Genomic DNA, 26657 nt, shown 5'->3' on the forward strand with positions numbered 1-26657 from the left:
TGGCACTAGAGCCTCTAATTGCCAATCCAAGTAGTCCCTTCCGAAGTTTACCCGATAGCTTTTTCTTCATATACCTTATATGTCCCCAGGGTATAACTTACAACCCATGCCCTAAGGGATCTTCGAGGGAATGTTGTCATCCTCAAAGACATAATTTCTCGACGTTTCATTTACTTTTTACAACATGATAATCTTAAAATTTTGGTTGGATATGTCTGGGAAAATGGTGGGTGTGGAAGGGAGGTTAGTTGCCCTCCAATCACTTTGGACTATTAAAAAGGGCACTGGCCCTTTAATTTCCAATAGAATGAACTTTTTCAAAGTTTTTACGACAAGTGGCCATCTCAAAATTTATTTCATATGTATTTCGGAAAATACAAGGTGTGGGGGGTTATCAACCCTTCCATCACTTTGAATCTCAAAAAGGGGCACTAAACTTCTGATTATCAATCCATTAGGTCCCCTCCAAAGTTTATATGATCACCCTTTCTATATAGGGCTTATATGCCCCAGGACATAACTTACAACCGTTGACCTGATGATTATAGGGTGGTTGTCATCCTCGAATACATAATTTCCGGACCTTTCAACTATGTTGAACAGAATTACTATCTAAAAATTTGGATTGGATGTGTTTGGGGAAATGGTTGGCGTGGGATGGGTATAGTTTCCTTCCAATCACTTTTAACTATTGAAAATGGTACCAGCCCTTTCAATTCCTAATCGAAAAAGCATTTTTCGAAGCTTTTACGACAACACCTTCGATATAAAGTGCCCTGGTCTAAAATCAAAAAAAAAGTAAAATAATAATAACATATTGTGCCCACATCGCTCTTTACTTAGGCAGCGCAATTGCGCTGCCTATGATAATTCAACATTTTATTTGTTCTCTTTATCATCTTATTTTTCCTATGGCTGCTCAATTTTATATTTAGCGAGAATTTCTTGGGGTTAATTTTCCGCGGGGAAAGTTTTCTGCTGGAAGTTTTCATTGAGGAGAATTTTTATTAGGGTTACCCCCGCGAATTTTTTCCTAGAAGGGTTTTTCCCGGTTAAATTTTTAAGGAGGGAGATGTTTGGAGAGGGGATTAAGCCAGAGAATAAGCCAGACCCCACGAATGTCCATCCATTGAGATATTTTATATATATTTTTTTTTTGTCAACACGAATTAATAATTGGTTCCCTATCTTGGTTGGGTACTAGCCCATGCATGGCATTTTATTAGTACTTAACTTTATAATAGATTTAAAGAATATTTTGGGAAAGAGTCATTTCAAATTATGCTAGGGAAAAGAAAATATAGGTTTTAATAGCCACAAAAAGTATAAAAAAACGCGAGTGATGTAGATAGTTTATTTAATTTCAAAGACACTAACCAAAAGTAAAAAATCATATACGCTTCAAAGACAAACAAAGAATAAGTAGTTGACCACAAATATCCTCATTCTCACCTAATTTTTTTTACGGTTGAAAACTGCGAAATATATCAGTAGACAGGAACACGAAAACATTGACTACATTGATGAACAAATGAAAGAATTGTCACCATTCTTGACAGAAGCTCTAGAGGATGAAATTTTAATTGGGTTTAGATAATTCCTCAATCTGAAAAAAAAAAAATTATTAAAATCCGCAAAATCTTGGATCCTTTTAACAACCCTCGAAAGCCAAAAGAACTGAAAACCTGTTTTACTCACAATTAGTCTCAACAAATCGCGTCAAAAAATAAGAGAATGGATGTTTTACTCAAAATTTGTATTGGAATTCTAGAATTGACCTCATAAAACCCAAATTCTTTTCTAAATATTGCTGAGTCATCAACAATGAACAATTAATTTTTGATTCCTGTTCACCGCACTTTTCTGTTTGTTTTTCTCTTTTTAGTTACTGCCAAAATTAAAAAAGTGCGGTTAAAACTCCGGAATTAACATTATTAGACTAGGAACAGTCTATGGTGTCCATATCAACTTTTAGAACTGGACCTAGGAACTGAAGGAGGAGAGACAAGTGCGCTTGGTCGCACAGCCAGATTGTGGAAATATAAGCCCAAGAGAAACATTATGAAAAAACAGTAATTTTTTGTTTGAAATTGTCTACATTATTATACTTGAGCGTTTTTCCAAGTGTAATTATACGTTTTCAGTAATGGCTAGTTCTTCCCTCCTGTTCTGCATGAAGAGTTTACTTAGGCATTAGGCTGATGGAGAAATATAATAGGCGGGTGAAACTTAGATGATTGTTTGCTGTTAAGTAGGTTGAATTCCCAATTAGAGATTTTAAAAATCACAGGAGGCCCTAATTCACAAAATATTGTAAGGCATATAGTTTTTCTATATGCACAGGCAAAAGGTATTGACATAGATGAAAAGTAAATCTAAAATAGAGAAAAAAAATTAAAACAGTTACTCAAATTAAACTTAAAATGAACAGAAATTGGTACAAACAGGAGCTTTGATACCCCCTCCTAACTCTAAACATTCAAAAATATGTTGTGATATTCGTGCTCCACTAAAAAAAGATGTGTTTTAACCAAAACTTTATAGTTATGGCATTGAAACAAAATGGTTAAAATTTAAATCGCTGAGATTTCCATAAATTAATATCATTACATATTAAACGTTTGTTTACTTTTTGATTAGTTCTTTCCAGTAATCTTGATGAATATTGGAGTGTTTTTTTTTCGATTTTCAAAAAAATTAAAGCGAGCTCTTGAAATACAAATTGTATTTAACAAACGCAAATGACACTACACATTTTTGAAGAAGCAACATCTTAGGTACAGTTTCATGTGTTAAAACAAAATTTAGAATCATGCTGTGGGTGATGTTGAACTAACCAAAAGACAATATTTACATCATAGTACTACTGCTTCTATTAGTACAATTACTACTACTGCAACTATTAATATTACTGCTACTACTATTACTGCTACTAAAGATAAGACTACTACTGTTAACTTTATTCCCACTACTGCTTTTATAACTACTGGTGCTACTACTACTACTAATAAATCTAACAAGGCGAAAGTTTTGGGCAATATTATAACGGCGTTAAAATACACTATCGAATTCGAATACACTATGCCTATATAGGTTGTCAAGAGGACGTATCAATAATGCTTTTGGACCGGTTGATAGTATTAAGTTAAAGATTTCATCAAAGATGTTGGAAAGTCTCATCAGGTTGAAAGGGATATTAAAAAAAAAAAAAAAAAAAAAAAAAAAAAAAAAAAAAAAAAAAAAAAAAAAAAAAAAAAAAAAAAAAAAACAAGATGCTGTTTGCATACTGCTACTAATCTTACTACAACTATTGCTACTACAAAAGGCAAGGACATTAAGGTGAAAATTTCGAGAAATATTTAGGCGGATGCTGAACTAAATCAAAACGAACTATGATCATGTAGATTGTTACTAAACCTTTATCACAATAAAGATTTAAATTACTAAGTTAGACCTTTCAGGTTAAGTTGTGACAGATTTCGACCGAGCCAGAAGTCAATATTTATAAACTTTTGATATTATTTCTACGTTTACTGTAACTAATGACACTCACGGCATTAAGTTGAGACGATTGGGGGGGGGTCAATGAAACGAAAAAGTATACCCATACAAATATTAACAGGGCATATAAGCAACATTATTGGCGGTGCTGCTTTATCATAGCAAGTAATATCATTGATATTTTAAAGCACGTAATTTGATTGGAAATTCGAAGTTCTAGCACCCTTTTTAAGATTAAAAAATGATTGTAAGGCAATCAGCCTTCCTCTTTGTCTCATAATTTTCTAAGCACTTCCCATCAAAATTTAAGATATCTTAAGATATCCTGGTCAGCTGAACGGTCTTGTAGCTGTATCTCTAGAGCTATTGCGTGGGTTAACCCCCCATAGCTATGCAATTTACCCATTATGTTTAAAAACTAAATATTGCCGTAAAATGAAATCAAATTTACGTTTACATGCTGATTGCCAACAAGACATATCAACAAAATCCCAAGAACGACTGAGGGTATTGTGTTCCAATTTTGAGGATACTTCTATTACTAGTTTTGCTCTTACTTTAACTAAATCAAAAAAATGTAAGTGTATTCAAGCTCTCAAAGAGCAGACATACATTTTTTTGCAAACGGCATCAAGTTTTTTTTCAGGTCAACTAGAGGAGGCATAAAAACTAAATTAAAAACTGCTACTTGTATTTGCACTTTTCAAAGGGTGTATGTTGTTAAAAAACTAAGCAAAGAGAAAACGGGTTTTAATTTCGACAAAGCAGTGAATAAAATATAAAACAAAACTACACTTTAACTAAAAAAATAAAAATTATCCGAATATTTCAGCCCCACGTCCAGGAACTTTTATTTTACAATAAAAAAAAATTACAAACGACAAAAAATAAGAAAAAATGTTTTTTAAAAACATAGCACAAAAAAACTAAACACACGAAAAAAACAATAAATAAATAAGAACAAACATTATAAACAAAATTATCTTATTTATTTATGGTTTTTTATTTGTTTTTTCGTGTGTAGTTGTCTTGGTTTTTTTGTGTTATGTTTTTTTTCTTTTTTTCGTTTGTAATTCTTTTCCGTTGAGAAAGGCTTCCAGATATGGGGCTGAAATATTTGGATTATTTTTAGTTTTTAGTTAAAGTGTAGTTTTGTTTTAATATTTAATTTTTTGTTCACTGCTTTGTCGTAATTAAAACCCATTTTCTATTTACTTAATTTTCGTAAATGGAAAAGCAGTGTGGTCTAAAAAAATTATTTATGTTGTTAAAAGTTGTTGAAAAATTTTCTCCAGCCTACAAATAGCAGGTCAAACTATAAATTTTCAAAGAAAATAAAAAAAGATTTAATCTAATCTGTTCTTTTTACCTGAAAAGACTATGTAAATATCAAACGAACATAAATTAGTTAAAAAAAACTTTTTCCGCAAATTAAGTTTTAAATAAGTTAAAATAAAATCAAATAATCTACCAAGCGTAAAACTACCACAAGTCAGTAATTATGAATAAATAAAAACCAGAACGAAAAAAATTACAATAAACAACCAAGATAAACTCAAAACAAACAGGAATTCAAATTAGAAGGGCTCAAAACCCCTATCCCTTCCCAAGGCAAGAATATAATTCGCACTATACTGAAAAAAAAAATTTAAACTTTTTTACTTTAATTACTTTAATAAATAAAATATTATTAACATTTTAAGGAATAAATATCAGTACATGGATGTTAAACTGACAATGCACATTTAATTGATTTTTTTTTTTAATAAAGTGCAAAGGTTGAAGCGAGAAAGAGAGAAAGGTTGAAATGATTAAAACACATTCTGCGGATCAAGGATGACAGATTGTCGAAGATTGTCCTTTCGGCCAACCATCTAAGGCTAAGTGGAAAGCAGGTCGTCTGAGATTGGGCTGGAAACATAGGGTAAAGAAAAGTTTAAGAGAAATAGGAGCTTCCTTGGAGGGCATAAAGAGGGAGACTTTTAATGAATCAGGATTGCAAAGGAGCGTGCGTAGGTTTGCTGGATTTAGGCAGTTTGGTAATGCGGCCAATTGCTAGTAGTTGTAGCAGTAAAGAAATATAAATATCAAAATGTAGCTGTCAAAACTCTAAATTTGATTTTAAAATATATTTTAGAAAACTTTATTTTTTACTTTGAAAGGGCTTTCGGGTTCAACCAACACTTGTGAATTCTTGCTGGACAATCCATTTTGATCTGAAACCATTTGGATAAGCTGTTTTGGCCATGTTGGGCAATTACATCCATCTGGATTACTGCGGCAAGTACAACTGATCCCACAGCAAAATCGGTTAAAACAACACACTCCCTGAAAAGAGACAGATTATTAAATAGGAATAGGTCATTTCATAGTTTTCCGTTAGAAAAATGGGCCGTTCCAGGCCCTGATAAACAAAAAATAAATGGTAGATCTGCTGCTATTGTGGATTCTTCTGAAAAATTTTCTAACGTTTAAATAGTAGACAAAGTGTGATAGTTTCATATCTTTGCTTCCTTTTATCTTATAGTGTTTCTACCAATTGAGCAGAAATCTTCAATGTGAATATCTTCAATATCTTCAATATCTTCAAAATCTTCAATATCTCATGAGCACATTGTAGACAAAGCTTAAGAAGTGTAATTATCCTAAAAAGTAATTTTTATTCATGTTTATGCTTACGATGCAGTGTAGATGAAAAGGACACGTCAAAGGAAAATTCGTTTTCCAAAGCAAAAAGTGGAAAGAATTGCTTTGTGAAGAGACGTAAGTTGCTTATCTTTTAAGCGTGATAAATAATAAACTAATTATAACGACTCCAACAAAGTCGGCTCCCGAATATCACAATAAATTGCTGAGTCTCGTAACTACTTTCCTGTCATACAGAATCATACCGAATGTATTGCAGAATGTTTAGATTTCCTTTTTATGTAATTTCATCGAAAATCAACTTTCAATAATCAAGTCTATAATTTACCAAAAGATGTAAAAACAGACAGGAATTGAAATACAAATCAGAAAGTCTTCTGGAAAATTTGCCTTCCACTACTTTTAACGTATATAAAATCAAACTATCCTTTTTCTCTATACTACCAAAATCAATCTTTTCCAACCAGAATTCAAATGACTCCAAACTCGACTATTTAACTTTTTTTTAGTCATAGGTAGTTAAGTGACACCGCCTGAAAAGTTAATTTATTTTTTTATCCTAATTTGTGAGAACGATATTTTTGTGTTTTTTTCTCGGGTCTAGCTGTAAGAGAAGTGAAATTGCGTAAATTTGGCTAAACACTAAAAAAATGTAATATTTCGATCAATGAATATATGTCACTGTTTTATTAGTTTCATTATAATGAATAATTTCAGAAGAGTCCTTGGACATTCGAGATCAAAAATAATTGGCAGTAAAACAATTTTAACTTAATCGATGTTTTCGTTATCCTACACCATCTTTTCATCTTCACTTATTCTTAGCCTTAGGAACTTAGTCTTCTTAACATTAATTTCCAAGCCTATTGCAGCATCCTAAACTTGCATATTATCTAAGAGTTCAGTAATTTGGCTCACATTTTCATATAAAATGCATAAATCATTAGCATAATCTAAGTTCATGAATTTTGTCCTCCCTATTTGATTCTGGTTTTCCCCATTACCTCTCCTGTTCTACTTAAAATGGAGTCTGTCAAAACTATCCGTATTAAAAAGAATAGAACACAACCGTACCTCACTCCAAATTTGATGCAGAACTATTTACTATCCTCAATTTCAAAGTTAACCCCAGCAGTGTGAATCTCGTACATACCCCTAATCATTTTATTGTGTTTGTCTGGTATACCATACAAGTATAACGATCAATATTAAATCTTAAAACGATAAGCAAATATTACGTAGACGAGGGGTCGTCATCTGTTCTTTACTTAAAGCTATATGTGTCTTGAACAGACTTGGAAAGAGCTAATAATACCAAACTGAACATTTGATACATAATGCTATTCATGCTTTAAATATACTCAGTTCACAGTACTATTTCTCTATAATTTTATTTCCATTTCCAATGCTGCAATACCTGGAAAAAAAATATTTGTAGTATAGTTCGTTTTCAATGAAGTGCCAATGATGCACTAGGTTTTAGACTCATATAGTTAGAAAAGGGGGCAGTGGCCTGACTCTTGTTTGCAGTGAAGACAATATTAGTCTTGAAAAGAATTAATAAAATCAAACTCAATTTTTGACATATTATGATATTAATTATTGAAAGATCATCAGTTCAAATAGGATTTTTCTGTATTTTTTTTTTCATTTCCTATGCTGTAATATCGGGAAAAGGAAATGTTTGTAATATAATTAGTTTTAGGTGAAGTGTCAATATCGCAGTAGGTTTTAGACTCTTAAAATTAGGGAATAGGGGATTAGCCTGACTTTTGTTTGTAGTGAAGAGGATATTAGTCTTGAACGGTCTTGAAAAGGACTAATAAAATCAAGCAGATTTTTTTTTTTTATGTCATTAACTGCTGAAAGCTGATTAGTTCAAAATTTTGCTTCTACTGTAACTTTATTTTTATTCATAATGTTGTAATAAGTATGAAAGTAAAATATTTGTTATTTAATTTCTTTTCAGTGAAGTACCAATGACAAATTAGGTTTTAGACTTTTACACTTAGGGAAGGAGGCAGTGCCCAAACTGTTGTTTGTAGTGATTTTTGTTCGATTTAAGCTAGATTAGCATACAAGTTAAAGTTTACTCGTTTTAATATAGATTAATTCATTCATATTAGTACATGTTGTACATTTGTTTGCTATGATCCTTTATCTAGTTTCTGTTCGTTTTTGGTTTCATTTATACTTCAATAGTAAAAAGACTTTCTTTAGTTTTAATCTCGATTTGCTTATTTAATTTAAGTTTTACTCGTTTCAAAATCTATTTATTCTTTAATATTAGTACCTGTGGTATGTCTTTTTGCTATTATTATTCATTTTGTATTTCTTCGTTTCTGGTTCCATTTATTTTTTAATAGTAATTTCTGGTCGTTTTAAATTTGAATTATTATACGTTTTGTTTCTTTTTCTTGGCCTCCTGGCATCTCCAATGAATTGTCAGAAATAATAGAGGCAGTTAAGAAAAGGTGCCCAAGAATTATCTTCGATGAGGGTAAAGTGCCTTACATAAAGTGCCCTTCTTTGGAGAACAAATCTAGTCACCCTTAAGGAAAGGAGAGCACAAATTTCCTTACGTTTTGCCCATAATGTCGTGCATAGCCCTCGTACTACTTCTCTTTTCCCTAGTGATCATTTACCCACCAAACTCGACCCCCACACTTTGGTTTAAGAAAAATCCCCCTTCTTGCCCCAATAAGAGTTTCCACTGAAAGATAAAGAAGAACGTTCATCCCTCACATAGTTGAAATTTTAAATCAATACCCCCCCCCCTTCTCACTCTACCTTTATCTTAGAGTTTTAGTGTTTATTTTTCAATTGCGTACTTTGTAACGCTTGTCAGATAGACTTTTGTTTAATTTTGTTTTTTCTTGTTTTAACTTTACGAGTTTTTATCGATTGACTTTTTATTTATTGCAATTCTATAATTTTGTACTGACACTAAAGTGCGAATTTGGCCCTTTTGGGAAGGTGATTGCCGCTTTTTTGAAATAAAATCTTATCTTATCTTACGTTTAATATGGCCTATGCTTTTTCCTGAAAAACTTTTTTTTTCATGAATTTTTTTTTATGAATTTGTGTTTGTTTTTGATTGCCGTAGTTGCAAGCTTATTAAAATTCCGTATTTCAAAATATATATATATATATATATATATATATATATATATATATATATATATATATATATATATATATATATATATATATATATATATATATATATATTCATTTAAATATTTAAAAATCTCTTATAGTATTCCAGTTATGTTATATTTTGCATAAAAGCTTAATACCCTAGCATTGCACAAAAAGTTAATACCCTTGGTCTTTTCGAACAATCCGGCACAAATGGACAAAATTGGATCGTTTACAGCGATTGAATTAACCGAGAAAAAAAGATTCAATATATATAACAGAGGTGTTCCTAAGTGTGAAATAATATGAAAAAAACTTCGTTTTCTTAAAGAGTTAAAGAGGCTGCGTCCCAAAGTCGAACCTTAAAACGTACAGGAATTAGAAGAGGCAGTTGGGGGGCTGCCGCCCCCCAAACCCCCAGCTTTTAAAGACTCTTTTGTACAGGTTTTTTGTTTTTTTGCTAACCCCCCGCTCTTGGCTTCGGAAGGGCCCTCTTTTAATTAAAAAATAATTGAAATGAATGAATAATGGAATAACTTCGAAAAATGTTAAACACAAGAGGACAGGAGAACCATTGCGCCGAAACTAGTAATTAGTAACAATGAAGTCCCCCCACAAAAAAAAACTGTACAAAAGAGTCTTTAAAAGCTGGGGGTTTGGGGGGCGGCAGCCCCCCAACTGCCTCTTCTAATTCCTGTACGTTTTAAGGTTCGACTTTGGGACGCAGCCTCTTTAACTCTTTAAGAAAACGAAGTTTTTTTCATATTATTTCTGTACGTTTTTCTACAATCCATGGTGGATGTAATTTAATAATTCCTGTACTCCTCGTACAGGAATTAGGAGAGGAACTTGGGTGGCTGCCGTTAGGACTATAAGAAGACTATTAGGAGAGGCAAACCCCCCGCTTTTAAAGACTCTTTTGTACAGGTTTAATTTTTTTTCATATTAATTCTGTACGTTTTTCTACAATCCATGGTGGATGTAATTTAATAATTCCTGTACTCCTCGTACAGGAATTAGGAGAGGAACCCCCCCCCCCCGCTTTTAAATCATTGTATAAAATAGAAAAAAAATAGATAGAATGACCGAAATGTTTCTTTTGCTCATAAGATGCTAATATTCTGTTATCTCTCAAATGATAAGATGTCCAGGTGTTATCAAAATTTTTTTGATGTTGTGAAAAAAAACCGCCCGTAAGGGACTTGAACCCTTGACCCGAGGATTAAGAGTCCCACGCTCTACCGACTAAGCTAAACACTTGCATGTGTGTAAATATAACTTCTCAATAACTTTTAAAAATTTCAAATTAACATGGGCTCTTATGGAGAGAAATCCGTTAATTAAGTAGCTAATGCGTGGTTTCTGGAAAACAGGGAACGAGTTATCGGATCGAGCTGAAATTTCTCGGATAAGCTCCTGGGCCGTAGGGGACCTTAACTTGTGAATTTCACAAGTTGCCCGATCGGACAACGTTAAAAGGGGGGGGGGTTGGAGGGTCGAAACTTTCGGGGGGTTAAGATTTTCCTACGAAACTTTCCAGGAAAATTACTCGGAGAATTCCGCATCGAATGAGTCTTCGTACACCCAGATCCGATGTCGGATGTGACCTGTAGGCGTCTAGGAAAAAAAAGTAAATGAATTTTAAGTGGCTATGCGTGGTTTCTGGAAAACAGGGAAGGAGTTATCGGATCGAGCTGAAATTTCGCGGAGAAGCTCCTGGGCCCTAGGGGACCTTAACTTGTGAATTTCAGCCCGATCGGACAACGTTAAAGGGGGGCTGGGGTTGACGAGTCGAAACTTTCGGCCAGATTTTCCCCATGAAGGAAAAGTTGGAGGGGGATGAAATTTTGCAGGTTTCTTAGTTGGAGCTCGGGCTACGAAATGCATCCCTCCCCATCCCTCTGCGACCACTGGAACCGAAGATCGCTTAACATTGTCGTGTGTCGCCTCTTTATAGAGGCACGAGTGTGCCTCCTTGATTCTTTAAATCATTTCATTTGGGACTTAAGAGGAAGAGGATAACTTTGATTTGTATGTTGCCAAAACTAATTAAGTATGTTGTGCGATGTAAGTATTTTAACCTCATTTTAAGTATGACTGTCATGTGAGAGAGTTTTGCCACTACCCCCCTTCGCTAACTGTAAAAGTTTTGAGCCTACTGCATTATTGGAGATTTAATGAAATCGAGTTATATTACAAATTTTTTGCTTTGCACTTATTAGAACGTGAAAATAAAACAAAAATACAGAGAAATAAAATCTTGAACTAATAAACTTTTAGCAATTAATATCTTTATATATCAGATATATAGTTTAATTTATTAATTTTTCTGACATTGTTCAAGACATAGCTATAGTGACCTTTTTAACAGTTGTTTCGTCTGTGCAATACCGAATATTCCAAACTATATCTGTGAGAATATATGTAGTCCCCCCAGAAAATATATTTTTAAAAATTCTTCCCGTTAAGTTCAGCTTGTGAAAATTTCCCATTTGAGCCACTGGAACCCCTGAAATACAAAGGTCGTTTAATTAGAACAATGATAAGCTCTTTTTAAAGAACTAATAGATTTTAGTGTAAAGAACAAGGTATTAAGGAGGAGGCAACTCCTTCCGATGCGTAAAAATTTGTGTTCAGTTTAAGTTTTAATGTTGTTCCTTACTTTAAGTTAAAAAACTTGTTTTGTCTAATTTTGTATTTAATATTATAGATTTTCCTATTTCTTTTTCCCTAATTCAATTGTGTAAAAAAGAAGGGAAATGTTGTCATTGTGTCAGAGTTTCCAAAATTACAGCTGCATCTTTTAGCTGTAAGGTCCTGTGTGCCTGATTGTTACCCATTGAATTACTAAATTTTTACTATTTTATTATCTTCATTATAGGGTCCTTACCCTCTATTTCCTCTCAAAAGGCCTAGAATTAGATTATGGTGAGGATTTAAGCCTCTTAGATAAAAGTGTGAGCAAAATGAATGAACTTTTAGACGTTCTGTAAGTTGAAAATAAGGTTTGAAAATAAATGTTAAGAAGACTAAGTCAATAAGGAAGGGAATAAGTGAAGATGAAAAAGCGACGTTGGGTAACGAAAAGATTGCTCAGGGTGTTTTTCACAGGTAAAAGATAAATGTTAAGAAAATGAAGTAACTAAGGAGCTAAGAATTAATGAAGATGAAAAGGTGACGTTCGGTAACGAAGAGATTTATTAGGTGGACAGCTTCACGTCTCTTGGGAGCATCATTGCGGGACCAATGATGATGTTAAAAGTAGGATAGCCGAGTCTCAGGCTGATTTTTTACAGCTAAAAAAAGTTTGTAAGAACAGAAAGATATGTCTTCAAACCAAGATAAGACTAGACCTACGTTGCCTGAGCAACGTGAAGCATTGCGGCAACCTTTGTCCGGCTTTGCCGAATAAAGTGTTGCGAGAGCAACACTTTGGTTTTGTTTCTTTGCTATCAGTTAAACGCTGAAGTTGTCTATCAAGGCCTATCGAAGGTTTTAAAACGTTATGTTCAAAGAAGAGCGCGATCAGTAATCACATGATCAAAGGCTATTCCTCAGCGTTGAAAAAACAACAATAACAAAAGAATATCGAAAGAAGGGACTAAATTGACTTTGCAGCCAGTTGAACTTTATTCTTTTCAATCGTAGACATCGTGACGGCAAGACTTGGAACAATATCTTATATAATCTAGTTGGTATTATAAAGCTATCCGTAACTTTTCAGGATCAAAATACCATAGATGACACTCTATTAATTATTATGAAACTGCCTTGTTGTTTTACGTTATCGTTTGTACCCGTTGCGTAAACACTTAATTTTAGGTTACAGTGAGCATGGGTAGGCTACACCAACTAGCAAAAGTTACAAACCCCGCTTCACTAAAGATGATTGTAGCCTAACAGACGATTATTACTTACAAGTCCCCTACATGTCTTATTACTGGAACCAACTCGGTCTTATCATCAAATACACTGGAAACAAATAATAGGTACATCAAATAGCAAAATTTGCAAACCCCTAACTGCCGAAGATGATTATGAGCTAACAGCTGACCTTTCCTTACAAGTCCCATACATGTCTCACAATAGGTATCAGCTTATTTTTGGTTTCAGTGTGTACCCTACTACTGAAGTTGTCAACCCCTTGAAACTTTCAAACTAGTATATCTCATAAAGGAATTTTTGTTTCAAAAAATGGATGACATATACTTTGTTCAGCTCATCAAGAGCTATCTATTGCCGTCAGAAAAAATTCTATCCGTCTTAGTTCAAAACCCAGCGAAAATCACGGCAGCACTTTCAGACCCGTGGGAAAATACCGCTTTTTTGCTTCTGTAATTTTTTCTATTTATCACTCAAAGAAGATATATTGTCTGTGGGGCCAGGTAACTGCCGCATATATTTAATACTTATGGATTTTAGTCCATCTTCAATTTGAAAGTGGTGCCTGCCTGCTTGCCTGCTAGATCGGAGCTTTCCACTCGAAAGCAGAAACATGGTTTGATGAAACGAAAGCTCGGCTGCACAGCTTCAGATACTCCTCTCTGACATAGGCTATATAACTCCACTTCACTTCGCACAACATAGGTTCTGGCTCGTGGACAAGCAAAAACCATCCTTTTTTGCCCCAGGCAAGAGTTCTGCGGAGCTTTTCAAAATGTAATGCCATATTCATCAATCCGGCCTGAGGTCCATACTTTCCGTAAAAACCGCAGAGGTTAGACCCTTACCAGTTTCCAGGAATAAGCCGACATCGGCGGCATAGAAAAAAAAACTGCGACAAAACCAAAGTGTTGCTCTCGAAACACAATTAGAATTTTGGAAGCTACAGCGATGATACTGGTCAAATATTGCTCTGAAGCATGGGTCCTCCAAAAAGCGGATGAAAATTTACTAGATGTTTTCCAGAGAAATCGCTTACGAATTGTTCTGGATACTCGGCTGACTGACCGTATTTTAAAAAGTAGGCTGTACGAAAAGTGTGGTTCAGTCTTGCTTTCTAGCGCTATTGCTTTCTAGGTGCTCCGAAAAGTGGATGAAAATTTGCTAGATGTTTTCCAGAGAAATTGCTTACGGATTGCTCTGGATACCCGGCTGACTGACCATATTTTAAAAAATAACAGCACGAAAAGTGTGGTTCAGTCTTGCTTTCTAGCGCTATAATGAGAGAAAGGTTGAGATGGCTAGGGCACGTTCAGAGGATGAAGGATGTCAGACTGCCGAATATTGTCCGTTTCGGCAGATTGTTTAGGGTTAAACGGAAAGCACTTCCTCTGCGGTTTGGGTGGGAGGATGTCATAAAGAAAGATTTAAAGGATATTGAAACTTCTTGGGAGGGTGTAAATGGGGAGGCTTCGAATAGGCTTGGATAGAGGAGGATCGTGCGTAGCTGTGTTGGCCACAGGTGGCTTGGTACTGCAGTGAATTGCTAGAAGTAGTAGTAGTTACTTTCCCCCTAAATATATGGAAAAGCTTTTCTTGTATTGATTTATGTAAAAAGCCTTTCTTGTATGATTGTTTTACTTTCTTTTTGGTATTAATATAACAAAGAGGCCTTTTTTATGCAGAGAGGAGGGACTGGAATTGTAAGTTAGTGTTTATGGATACAGCAGATTAAATATTCTCGAAAATAGCTTTTAACTGGGCGAGTCTTTATTTTTAGGAATTTTAGTCTCAAATATACCCTTCTCCCTAGTAAGTAAACCATTCTAAGCTTTTGACGTCAGAGTATATCTGTCAGCTGGGAATGATCATGATGCCCACCTAAGGCTTAGAAAGTCTGCATATCAATAAAAATTACTTTCTTAAAGTACTAAAAGGGTGAATAGTACTATTTCTATTCATATGAAATTGAATAATTACTAGTAAAATAATTGATAAACTTAACATTCTTACATTATTCAAATTTACTCCTATACAAAAAATCATTTTGAAACGTTTCCACATAAAAATCTCACTTTGGAAAAGCGCCCATAACTTTTTTTTGTAATGTTACTTATTTTAATATTTCTTTTATCTTTATTTATTTATTCAGAAGGGAAGGACGGGAATTGAAAATTAGTGTTTATGAATACAGCAGATTACAGATTCTAGAAAATGGCTTTTAACTGAAAGAATCTTGCGGATATAAAACTAGCCCCAAAATACTAAATTAAAGCAAAAACCATTTATGAAAATAGGGAAACTGAGTTATGGGTTGAGGAAATTCGAAAATCTTGAACATTTTCCCGTCTAAAAACAGTAAGTTCTTAAACTTTATGACAAAACTGCAAAAAAGTGAAAATTCTGTTAAAATTTAGAAATATTTTGGGCTGAGGAAATTTTATATATTGCAAGATTTTACCGTTAAACTTGGAAAACTTCAATTAAAAGCATTTAAGTCCCTAGACCAGAATTGGAAAAGCATTAAGAAACATTGGCTAAAATTAGCGAATTATATTTTTCCTTAACGAAAATTTAAAATGGTAAAAAAATTTCATCTGAAAATAATACATTTCAAAGATTTACAACAAATATTAAAAAAGGGGAAAGTCTCAGTGAAAATCCAAATATGTAATTTCGTTGGACAAAATTTGATACAATGAAGTTATTTTTTATTATTTTTAAAACTCTAGGGCCTATCTGAAACTGGAAAAAAACACTCCACAAGACCAAAAATCCCTTAGAACTCAGCATTTGTAAATAAAAACAACAGAAGACTGAAAACAATGGAAAACTGTTTTCATACAAGAAAACTTGTAAATAAAGAAATATTTTACATTTAAAAACAATAAATTTGAAAGTTTACAGCACAAATGAAACAGCAGCAACAAACTTGGGCAACTTTTAAATTTTATGTTTTCGTCAAACAAATGTGAAATATAATGAAATTCTTACTGGAAACACAGGTAACTTTGAAGACTTTTGACAAGACTGAACCTAGTGGGAAGACATCAACGAAAATAGATATTCACTCAAGTTCTATAGCAAAACCAAATAATAGCAATGAAATCAATTAAAGCTGTAATTTTCTGTTATCTCTTCACAAAACTTGACAATGAGGGAAGCTTCCAATGATGAAAAAATAGGTCGACAGTTTAAAACTGTAATAATAAAATAGAAAGCTATTTAACAGCATTTGCAAAATTATATGAGTGTGTTTTACCTTAGAAAAAGGGATATCTGCAAAAATAACTTTACAGAAAGTGTAAAAAACCTTACGAAAAAAAAATATAAACTCAGGAAAAGAAAGGAACAAAGCTTAGCTACGAGAACTAAATTTGGAAAAGACAAAATTGTGCACATAAAATATTCTAAATATTTGTCTGCACTCAACAATTTAAAAATCTGGGAATCCTTAGTGAAAGCATTAGTTAGTTTAGACGATCTTTGAGTGAGTAGCTTTATTCAAATTAAGCCGAGTTTTCCTAATGTTTTCTGTATTTTAATAGCGAAAAACATCGGCAAAATTTTCAAAGTTTTGTTCGTGTAAATTAGTTCTTTTCAGTTCTTTTAAGTAAATAGGGTAATTCTTTTCAATTTTGTTGCAAACATATTCAAATTATTTAGATTTTTCACCATGAATTTCTTGCATATTTCCAATTTTTGTCAAATGAAAACACAATTCTCCAATCTTTTGGCGTTGATAAAAATGTTCAATGCTATAGAAAATGGTGTAATGGGTGCATTGTCTTGTTTTATGAATAATCGTTTCAAATAGTCAATAGTCCCTAACAAAAATAAGCCAACAGCCCCTTAGTTCTTTAAAACCCAACAGTTGGATTTGATATATAGTCAATTTAGCTGTTAAAAATAAGTTTATTGATTTGGGATGTAGGTTAACAAAGGAGGGTAAATGGGGTAAGCGTGTAAAATTATATGAAAAAAGGGGGATAGGGTAATAGGAATGGTTCTAAGAAGTCCCTTCAGGCCAGTAGGTCTTGAAAATATTAAGTTACGGAATTTGGTGTTTAAGACTAAGATTAGGTCGGTAATGGAGTATGCAGCAGAAGTTTGGGGGTCTGATAAGTGATAAGTTTGGGGGTCATTATAGAAGGACGCTAAGTTTAAGTGTGAGGTTTAATATCTTAGTTATTAAAGGTGATTTGGGAAATTATTCCTTAAGAAGTAGGAGGCTATCAAAAATTGTGAATTACTAGGAAATTTTTCGAGTGGATAAGGGGGATTACCCTTGGGTGGACAAAACACCGAGAAAATGGGTGTTATCTTAATAAAAAGAATATGGCTTGGTTTGTTCGTGAAAATATTACACATCGTGAGTATTATGTGACGACTTCGTTTATGTTGGGCTGTACTAGTGTTTTTGAATGGTTTTCTGTGCTTGAATTTTTTATGAAAAGCTTAAATTGGATCCTTTAGTTGCATTTGTATTTTGTTAATTATATTTGTATATCTCGTTTTATTTGTTTTTTTAATTTTTTTTTTGTGTCCATGTAGGTTTTTTTGTGTCTTTGGTACTGTACTATACTATACTATATATAATAAAGGGAGGAATTTCAGATAAACACAACTAAAGCCAAAATTCCCGATAGATTGTGGTAAACAAAGACGTCAGATCTAAAGAAACGTGCGGTGTTCAATTAGTATAGTAAAAACGGGTCTCTTAATATTCATAGCTCTTATCTCTAGCACTGGCTAAATATTGAATGTATGGTTATGTCAGGTTGGTTTGAGAATAAGTGTGTATGTATTATTATTTGCTTTGATAGCTCCTATTTATCCATTACGTGTTGATGCTACGTGCCTGACAAATTTTGATAGGTCGTATATTAAATTAAGAAACTTAAGAGACTTGCGGTGTTCAATTAGCATAGTAAAAATAGGACTCTCTTAATATTCATAGTTCATATCTTTAGCACTGGCTAAATATTGGATGCATAAATATGTGAGATTGGTTTGAGAAGAAATGTGTATGTATCATGACGTGGTTTGATAGATCCTATTCATCCATTACGTGTGCCTGAAACCCATTAGTCGAGTTTTATTCTCGCTGTGTTCTTAGAACCAATAAATATAATCAATAACAAACATCATTCTCCCTTTCTAAAACTCAGCAGGCTATTCGCCTCCTTGTAACGTCGCTACTCATACCCTTGATACCAAGACGCTACCCATAGGGACCGATATTCAATTAACTTCATATCGTTTGGTGACAATAGAGGTCCCATGCTACTCATTTTTGCCTGTTTTAAAATATTAAAAAAATTGTTCTTTCTCGTTTTGCTGGATAAAATGAAGCGTAAAAGTCTATAAGAAAAAAGATAATACCGCACACCAACTGCAACCGTATTTACCAGAAGAAGGCGCCAATTCCTCATTCAGCAAATCAGGATCATTCTAAAAATAAAAATTATTTAGTTTAGTTCAGAATTCAGCCTGAATAAAATTGTATATAAGCCTTATACTCCTATTAAATTTATGGTTTGCAATCAAACAGTTCGTGGTAACGAACTGTAGTAAGGAGCGACCCGGCTCAATAGTAACCAAAACTCTAAAAAATTGAATTTTGATATCAATAGCTACATCAAAAGAATCGCATTTTAATGCTGATTTTAAATATATAAGTTTTAAAAAGTTTAGTGTTACCCATCAGAAGTTACGAGCCTGAGAAAATTTGCCTTATTTAGGAAAATAGGGGGAAACACCCCCTAAAAGTAGTAGGATCTTAATGAAAATGACACCATCAGATTCAGCGTATCAGAGAACCCTACTGTAGAAGTTTCAAGCTCTTATCTACAAAAATGTGGAATTTTCTATTTTTTGCCAAAAGACAAATCACGGGTGCGTGTTTATTTGTTTGTTTTTTTTTTTTTTTTTTTTTTTGTTTTTTTTTCTTTTCCCCAGGGGTCATCGTATCGACCAAGTGGTCCTAGAATGTTGCAAGAGGGCTCATTCTAACGGAAATGAAAAGTTCTAGTGCCCTTTTTAAGTGACCAAAAAAATTGGAGGGCATCTAGGCCCCCTCCCACGCTCATTTTTTCCCAAAGTCAACGGATCAAAATTTTGAGACAGCCATTTTGTTCAACATAGTCGAAAACCATAAAAACTATGTCTTTGGGGATGACTTACTCCCCCACAATCCCTGGGGGAGGGGCTGCAAGTTACAAACTTTGACCAGTGTTTACATATAGTAATGGTTATTGGGAAGTGTACAGACGTTTTCAGGGGGATTTTATTTTGCTTGGGGGTGGGGCTGAGGAGAGGGGGCTATGTTGGAGGATCTTTCCTTGGAGGAATCTGTCATGGGGAAAGAAAAATTCAATGAAAAGGGCGCAGGATTCTCAAGCATTACTATAAGAAAACAATGAAAAATAAACATGAAAACGTTTTTTCAAATGAAAGGAAGAAGTAGCATTGAAACTTAAAACGAACAGAGATTATTCCGCATATGAGGGGTTCTAAAAATACTTTAGCATAAAGAGTGAGGTATTTAGGAGGAGATAAATACCTTGCTCTTTATGCTAAAGTATTTTTAGTAATTTAAACTATTTATTCTACGGCCTTTCTGATTCAGGGGTCATTCTTAAAGAATTAGGACAAAACTTACGATTTAGTGTAAAGAGCGAGGTATTAACGAGGGTACAAACCCCCTCGTATACATATTAAAAATATAAGTTTATGAAAGTTTGTTACGTAAGTTAATTGTTAAGTTACGTATATTTTTTACTAATAAAAACGTTCGTTAAATATTAAAAGTTCTAGTTGCCTTTTTAAGTAACCGAAAAATTGGAGGGCAACTAGGCCTCCTTCTCCACCCCTTATTTCTCAAAATCGTCTGATCAAAACTAAGAGAAAGCCATTTAGCAAAGAAAAAAGAATTATTATACAAATTTCATTTTAATAATTTATGTGCGGAGAGCCAAAACCAAACATCCATTAATTCAAAAACGTTCAGAAATTAAATAAAAAAAAATTAATTTTTTTAGCTGAAAGTAAGGAGCGACATTAAAACTTAAAACGAACAGAAATTACTCCGTATATGAAATGAGTTGTCCCCTCCGCAATCCCTCGCTCTTTACGCTAAAGTTTGACTCTTTGCCACAATTCTACTTTTAAAAAAAAATTAAAAGCTTTAGCGTAAAGAGCGAGGGATTGCGGAGGGGACAACTCATTTCATATACGGAGTAATTTCTGTTCGTTTTAAGTTTTAATGTCGCTCCTTACTTTCAGCTAAAAAAAATTATTTTTTTTTTATTTAATCTTCATACAGCTACCACTCACAACGAAAGAGAATAGAGAACATTAAATACGTGAAATGAACTAGCTTTTTGAGCTGAATCTAAATATGATAAAATTCATTAAGTTTAATATCAAACAGTTCCTGGTAACAAACTGTAGTAAGGAGCGACCCGGCTCAATAGTAAACGAAACTCTAAAAAACGAAACTCTAAAAATCCGATTCAAAAGAATCGGATTTTTATGCTGATTTTAAATATATAAGTTTCATCAAATTTAGTCTTTGTCATCAAAAGTTACGAGCCTGAGAAAATTTGCCTTATTTTGGAAAATAGGGGGAAACACCCCCTAAAAGTCATAGGATCACACCATCGCATTCAGCGTATCAGAGAACCCTATAGAAAAAATTTCAAGGTCCAATCTAAAAAAACGTGGGATTTCGTATTTTTTGCCAGAAGACAAATCACGGGTGCGTGTTTATTTTTATTTTTTTTTTCCAGGGGTTATCTTATCAACCAAGTGGTCCTAGAGTGTTACAAGAGGGCTCATTCTAACGGAAATGAAAAGTTCTAGTGCCCTTTTTAAGTGACCAAAAAAATTGGAGGGCACCTAGGCCCCCTCCCACGCTCATTTTTTTCCCAAAGTCAACGGATAAAATTTTTGAGATAGCCATTTTGTTCCGCATAGTCGAAAACCATAATAACTATGTCTTTGGGGATGACTTACCCCCCCCCACAGTCCCTGGGGGAGATCTGCAAGTTACAAACTTTGACCAATGTTTACATACAGTAATGGTTATTGGGAAGTGTACCGACGTTTTCAGGGGGATTTTTTTGGTTTGGATGTGGGGTTCAGGGGAGGGGGCTATATGAGAGGATCTTTCCTTGGAGGAATATTTCATGGGGGAAGAGAAATTCAATGAAAGGGCGCAGGATTTTCTAGCATTACTATTAAAAAAAACAATGAAAATATAAACATGAAAAAGTTTTTTAAATTGAAAGTAAGGAGAAGCATTAAAACTTAAAACGAACAGAGATTATTACGCATATGAGGGGTTCAAAAAATACTTTAGCATAAAGAGCGAGGTATTTAGGAGAAGATAAATACTTCGCTCTTTATGCTAAATTATTTTTAGTAATTTCAACTATTTATTCTACGGCCTTTCTGATTCAGGGGTCATTCTTAAAGAATTGGGACAAAACTTAAGATTTAGTGTGAAGAGCTAGGTATTAACGAGGAGACAAACTCCCTCATATATATAATCAAAAATATAAGAATATAAAAGTTTGTTACGGAAGTTAATTCTTAAGTTACGTATATTTTTTACTAATAAAAACGTTCGTTAAAAATTAAAAGTTCTAGTTACCTTTTTAAGTAACCGAAAAATTGGAGGGCAACTAGGCCTCCTTCCCCACCCCTTGAGCCAAAGTCAGACATGCATTAATTCAAAACTTTCAGAAATTAAATAAAAAAACAAGTCTTTTGAAATGAAAGTAAGGAGCGACATTAAAACTTAAAACGAACAGAAATTACTCCGTATATGAAAGGGGCTTTTCCTCCTCAACACCCCGTTCCTTGCGCTAAAGTTTGATTCTTTCTCCTAACTCTACTTTTTAAAACAATAAAAAACATTAGCGTAAAGAGCGGGGTGTCGAGGAGGAAAAGCCCCTTTCATATACGGAGTAATTTCTGTTCATTTTAAGTTTTAATGTCGCTCCTTACTTTCATTTCAAAAAACTTGTTTTTTATTTAATTGCCAATCAGAAGTTACGAGCCTAAGAAAATTCGATAGATTTGGACAAGAGGCAAAAACACCCCAAAAAGTCAACTGATTTTAAGGAAAATCACACCGTTTAATTCAGTGTATTACTGAACCCCACAGTTAAATATTAAAGTTAATATCTACAAACGTGTAGAATTTACATTTTTCAGCCAAACAAAGATCACGGATGTGTCTTAATTTGATATGTTTTCTCCTTTTTTCTTTTTTTTAAATGGGTGATAACTTTACAACTATTGCCGTTTTCAAGTGACAAAAACACAGAATGTCAAATAGCTCCTTCCTAGGCTTTTGCTAGGAGGCGCCAACAATTTTGAGCATTTGATTCAGCGTATTTAAGATACTTTTGGGGATAACTTTACCACCCGTATTTCTCGAGAAAAAAGCCGCAAACTATGTAATTTTTCCTCTGTTCTCATATTTTGTTCGTTATTGGGATATTTACAGGAATTTTTATAGGGGAGTGAAGGGAATATTGTCATCTGAGAGGTTTTTTCCACAGGGAAGAAATTCTCTGGAAAGAATTAATTAAAAGATTTTTTATACGAGGGGGTTGGATGACTCTGAATAGCTAAGGAAAAAGACATGAAAAAAGACACGGCAAAAATCACATTGAATTGCCAACAAAACGTGATTTAAAAACTAAAGAATAACACGATATTTATGCTATAAGAGACTTTAGACGCTTCAGAAAATTAAGCCCGTGATTAAGTGAACCGATGGAACTCGAAAATCCCATGTTAAAATAGAAAATATATATTTAAAAAGTACTCAAGTATTCATTGATAGAGGATACCGCTTTTAATATCAGGCTGTAGCTTCTTGAAGATGCTGCAAAATGTTTGCTTGGATTTTGCTCTATTTCCTCTAATTGCTTAGAAAACTTAGAAAATGTCTCGCTCTTTTTCACAAGTGTACTCTATGAAGGATATTGCTTTTAGAACAAAATCGGAACTATCATGAGCAGAAGACAGTAACCTGCCAGATGATTGCAATAATTTTTCGATGTATTGCCTGTTTTCGAACAGTCCCATAGAATATTTTCAGCTTTTTTGCCAGAAAGAATCGTTTCAGATCACCGATAACACCCCTAGAGACCATATTGACAAGCTGGTATAATTAATCTGCTTTTTCGGCCAATGACTAAGTGCTATTTGAAGGGTTTTTGACAATCGACGGTCTTTAGAGAATTGAGAGACATAAGGCTACCCTAACTTTGATTTGGAACCTCGATGTTTTCTAGTTCACTTAATTACGGCCTTAAAATTGAATAAGGAAAGTGCTATTTTAGCGTTTCTAAAGAATAAGTAGGGTAAAGGGATTGAATTTACAGAATAATTTCTTACTCAATTGTTTATGCTTATTTGATGCCTTATAATTTGACACAAGAGAAAAAATGAATGTAAAAAATGATACACATTGTTTGCGGTTAGAAGACATAAAGAAGTAAAATCAATACATACAAGCCTGCCATATGGCCAGGGCCAGATGGCGAAGCAGCCAGGCTCAATGAATTTTATGTATGTGCATAATTTTTTTAAACGGCTCTATATTTTTTAACTTGGCAAACTGGGAATTTACTGCCTGAAAAAACACCCTATACAGGGCATGAGTTTGATAATATTTATTCAGAGCCTTAACTTTAAAAACACATTTTTAAATTTTATAACGTCACACGGCAAAAAGACTCTCTTCTTGAGAAGACCTTCGTGTAAGAATTATATAAACTAATTTTAAATAGCAATTGCAGAACATTTCGTTAGAACCCTTCAATTTTTATATTAATCTCGCAAGTTACCTTCAAAATTTTAATCTAGAATAGACATAACTAAGTGTAAAATACTAAAAGAAAGTTCTCCTGGTAGAGTGTTCAAATGTAACATGAATGAAAAAAGGAATTGAAAAAATTAATATAGATTACAAACATTATAAAAGTAATTGTAGATAACATTAGTAAAGTTATAATTTTGCTATAAATGCTTTTTTTACTTATGATGCCCTAATTTTATTTACAAATCCTTGCTAAATTAATATCAGGTTTACAAAAAGTAAAATAATCCTTATTTACCTCCTTCTCAATGCGAGCAGCACTTCTTAATTCTGCTACATGTGCTAAGACACATGCAAAAACAGCAAATAGTACAACAAAATGTTTCCCTTTCATGTTTAAGATGTGAAAGTCATTAACCTTTTTCAGTGAAAGCTGTCGCTTTCTATACTAAAAGAAAGATAACAAACTCGATAAGGAAAAGATAATAAATTTGAAGATAAAGAATTTATGTCCAAAACTAACAGAGATGTAACATAATTATGGGCCTCTTAAAAACAAACTAAACAATATACATGAGCAAACAAACCCTACAAAATAAAAAGTAAATGTGAACGTTCATAGCTATATGAGAGTTTGATTCCTTTTTAGTCTATGTAACCACAGGGGAATAGAAGTGATTCCCCTCTTAAGACCCTATCAAGGCTAATAAGACATTGAAAAATTCCAAATGTATGAAAATATGGACTTTAAAGTCACTATTAAAATAGTTATTGGAAAGTGTCTTTTATACCATCACCCTTCAATCAAACCATCTAAAGACCCTGCAAATAGTTCTATTGAGATATACAGAAAATTGCATATGTATGGACATTTGGGATTGAAAATTATCTTATACATCCCTCTGAAATTGTTATTCCATCTCTTCCCCCACCCTAAGGTATTGGCTATTTGGACCAAGAACCTATGTTCATCTGAAATTTGTTTGCTTAGTAAAACATGTACTCAATCCAGGAACGAACTTTAGAATTAAAATCTTTAAAGAAGAAAATGGACACGAGACGATAAAGCAATTGGGGATAGAGGACTGGAGATTACTAGTCCTGCCAGGCTCTTTGATGGTAAAGATTCAAACATGTCTATTACAATAGCTCATATTTCAAAGTATTGTCTACAAATGATTTTTATTTCAACAGGAGGATTTTAAAATACGGTATTTTCTTAAATAAAATTTCAGAATAGCATTTAGGTTGCAACTCTTGTGATAACTTATTTTATGAGCTAGTATTTCATATTGTCCCTACAATACAAAGATGCGTCAGATGTTCTGCATTATTTGTTATTGCCTGGGTGTCTGGTAAACTTAATAAAGTGTAATTAGCATTGATTGAAAAATAAAGTCTTTTCTTGCCGAAGAATAGAGCAAAAATTAAAATTCAAATTTACTATAATTATTGCTCCAAAGACAACACAATAACTATCTATGAAACTAGCCAAAACTATCAAGGGGTGTGATATTTCCCGAAATCTATAAAGAAAAAAAATCTAAAATCTCACTGAAAACAAAAATTGACCCAATATAAATGGATGTCAACAATGTCTTAGAGAATATACGTTTCAACACATTGTATGCAAGATAATGTTTTTTTTTTTTACATAATATACATTTTTCAAGCATTTAGTACTCATCTTTCAAGGTACAGTAATGTCACGTGCATGGTTTTACCAAAAGTAATGATAACAAAACGTTCAATGTTGCATTTTTGGCGCAGCATCCGACATTTGACATTGATTTTTCCTTTAATCGTCAGCAAAACCGTAAATATGATAAAAGCCAAATTTCTTAAAAATTAAGTTTAGTGTGTATATTAATTTTAAAAATCAGATTCAAAATTGGAGTGAAAATTACTGATTTGGTATAGTGGTTTCATTCTAAAAACCTTCTAAAAAATGATGCAGCAGTGAATTTTTTGGAAACTTTAAAACTTGTTTTTAAAAAGCTCTAAAAGTTACATTCAAGGCTATGACTGTTGACATTCAATCAGAAGAAGTCTAAGAAACTAGCAGTCTAAAACTAGCCCCACAGAACAGGTTGTCTTCTTTAGACCAAAAGATACTGCTGCAGACTTTAAATGGCTAAATCTTAAAACACACGTAGCTTTTTCCGGAGGCTGATTTCAATAGCCTAGTGGTCAAACGATAGCGATAGAAAAAAAGCCTAAATTAAATTAAAATTAATTTTCTAAATTAAAAATAATGGATATCACTAGTCAGTTGCAGGTTATCAATGTTTGCATGATTCATCTCGACTTATTTTTTAGTTATTTTAGTATTATTTTTCAGTCTTTTCATTATTAAAGTTTTCGTATTTCTAAATATTTATTTCATTAAGAACTTTTGATAAATTCATAATTATTTCATTATTAAATTATGAAGTTCTTCCATGATTAAATATTTAACAATCATTCTTATAATTCAGATCTTTCGATTTTCCTACTTAAGAGAGGAAAAAAATTGAGTAGTTCTTCTTTTATGACCACGATGAAATTCTGCACTATTTTGTAAATCAACACCGAGAACTAGAAAATTTTTCAAGCTCAAATCGGTGCCGTTTTCTTTACAAATGCGCACCGAAAAAAGCCACGT

General features: G+C 33.2%; 1 protein-coding gene and 1 long non-coding RNA gene across 3 annotated transcripts in view; one reads left to right on the plus strand and one right to left on the minus strand.

Moving 5' to 3' along the window:
• The window catches only part of LOC136035250 (uncharacterized), a 67164-nt gene that overhangs the window by 31437 nt on the left and 9070 nt on the right, over positions 1-26657 (plus strand). The gene's annotated exons all lie outside the window — the stretch shown is intronic.
• On the minus strand, positions 1341-24470 carry LOC136035248 (uncharacterized). Its single transcript, XM_065716912.1, has 4 exons — positions 24312-24470; positions 18556-18624; positions 5656-5829; positions 1341-1606 (listed from the first exon to the last, which is right to left on the minus strand). The coding sequence occupies exons 1-4, from the start codon at positions 24405-24407 to the stop codon at positions 1580-1582; spliced, it is 366 nt and encodes a 121-aa protein (XP_065572984.1). The 5' UTR covers positions 24408-24470; the 3' UTR covers positions 1341-1579.

This window comes from Artemia franciscana, chromosome 14, assembly GCF_032884065.1.
Source record: "Artemia franciscana chromosome 14, ASM3288406v1, whole genome shotgun sequence".
Lineage (NCBI taxonomy): Eukaryota > Metazoa > Arthropoda > Branchiopoda > Anostraca > Artemiidae > Artemia > Artemia franciscana.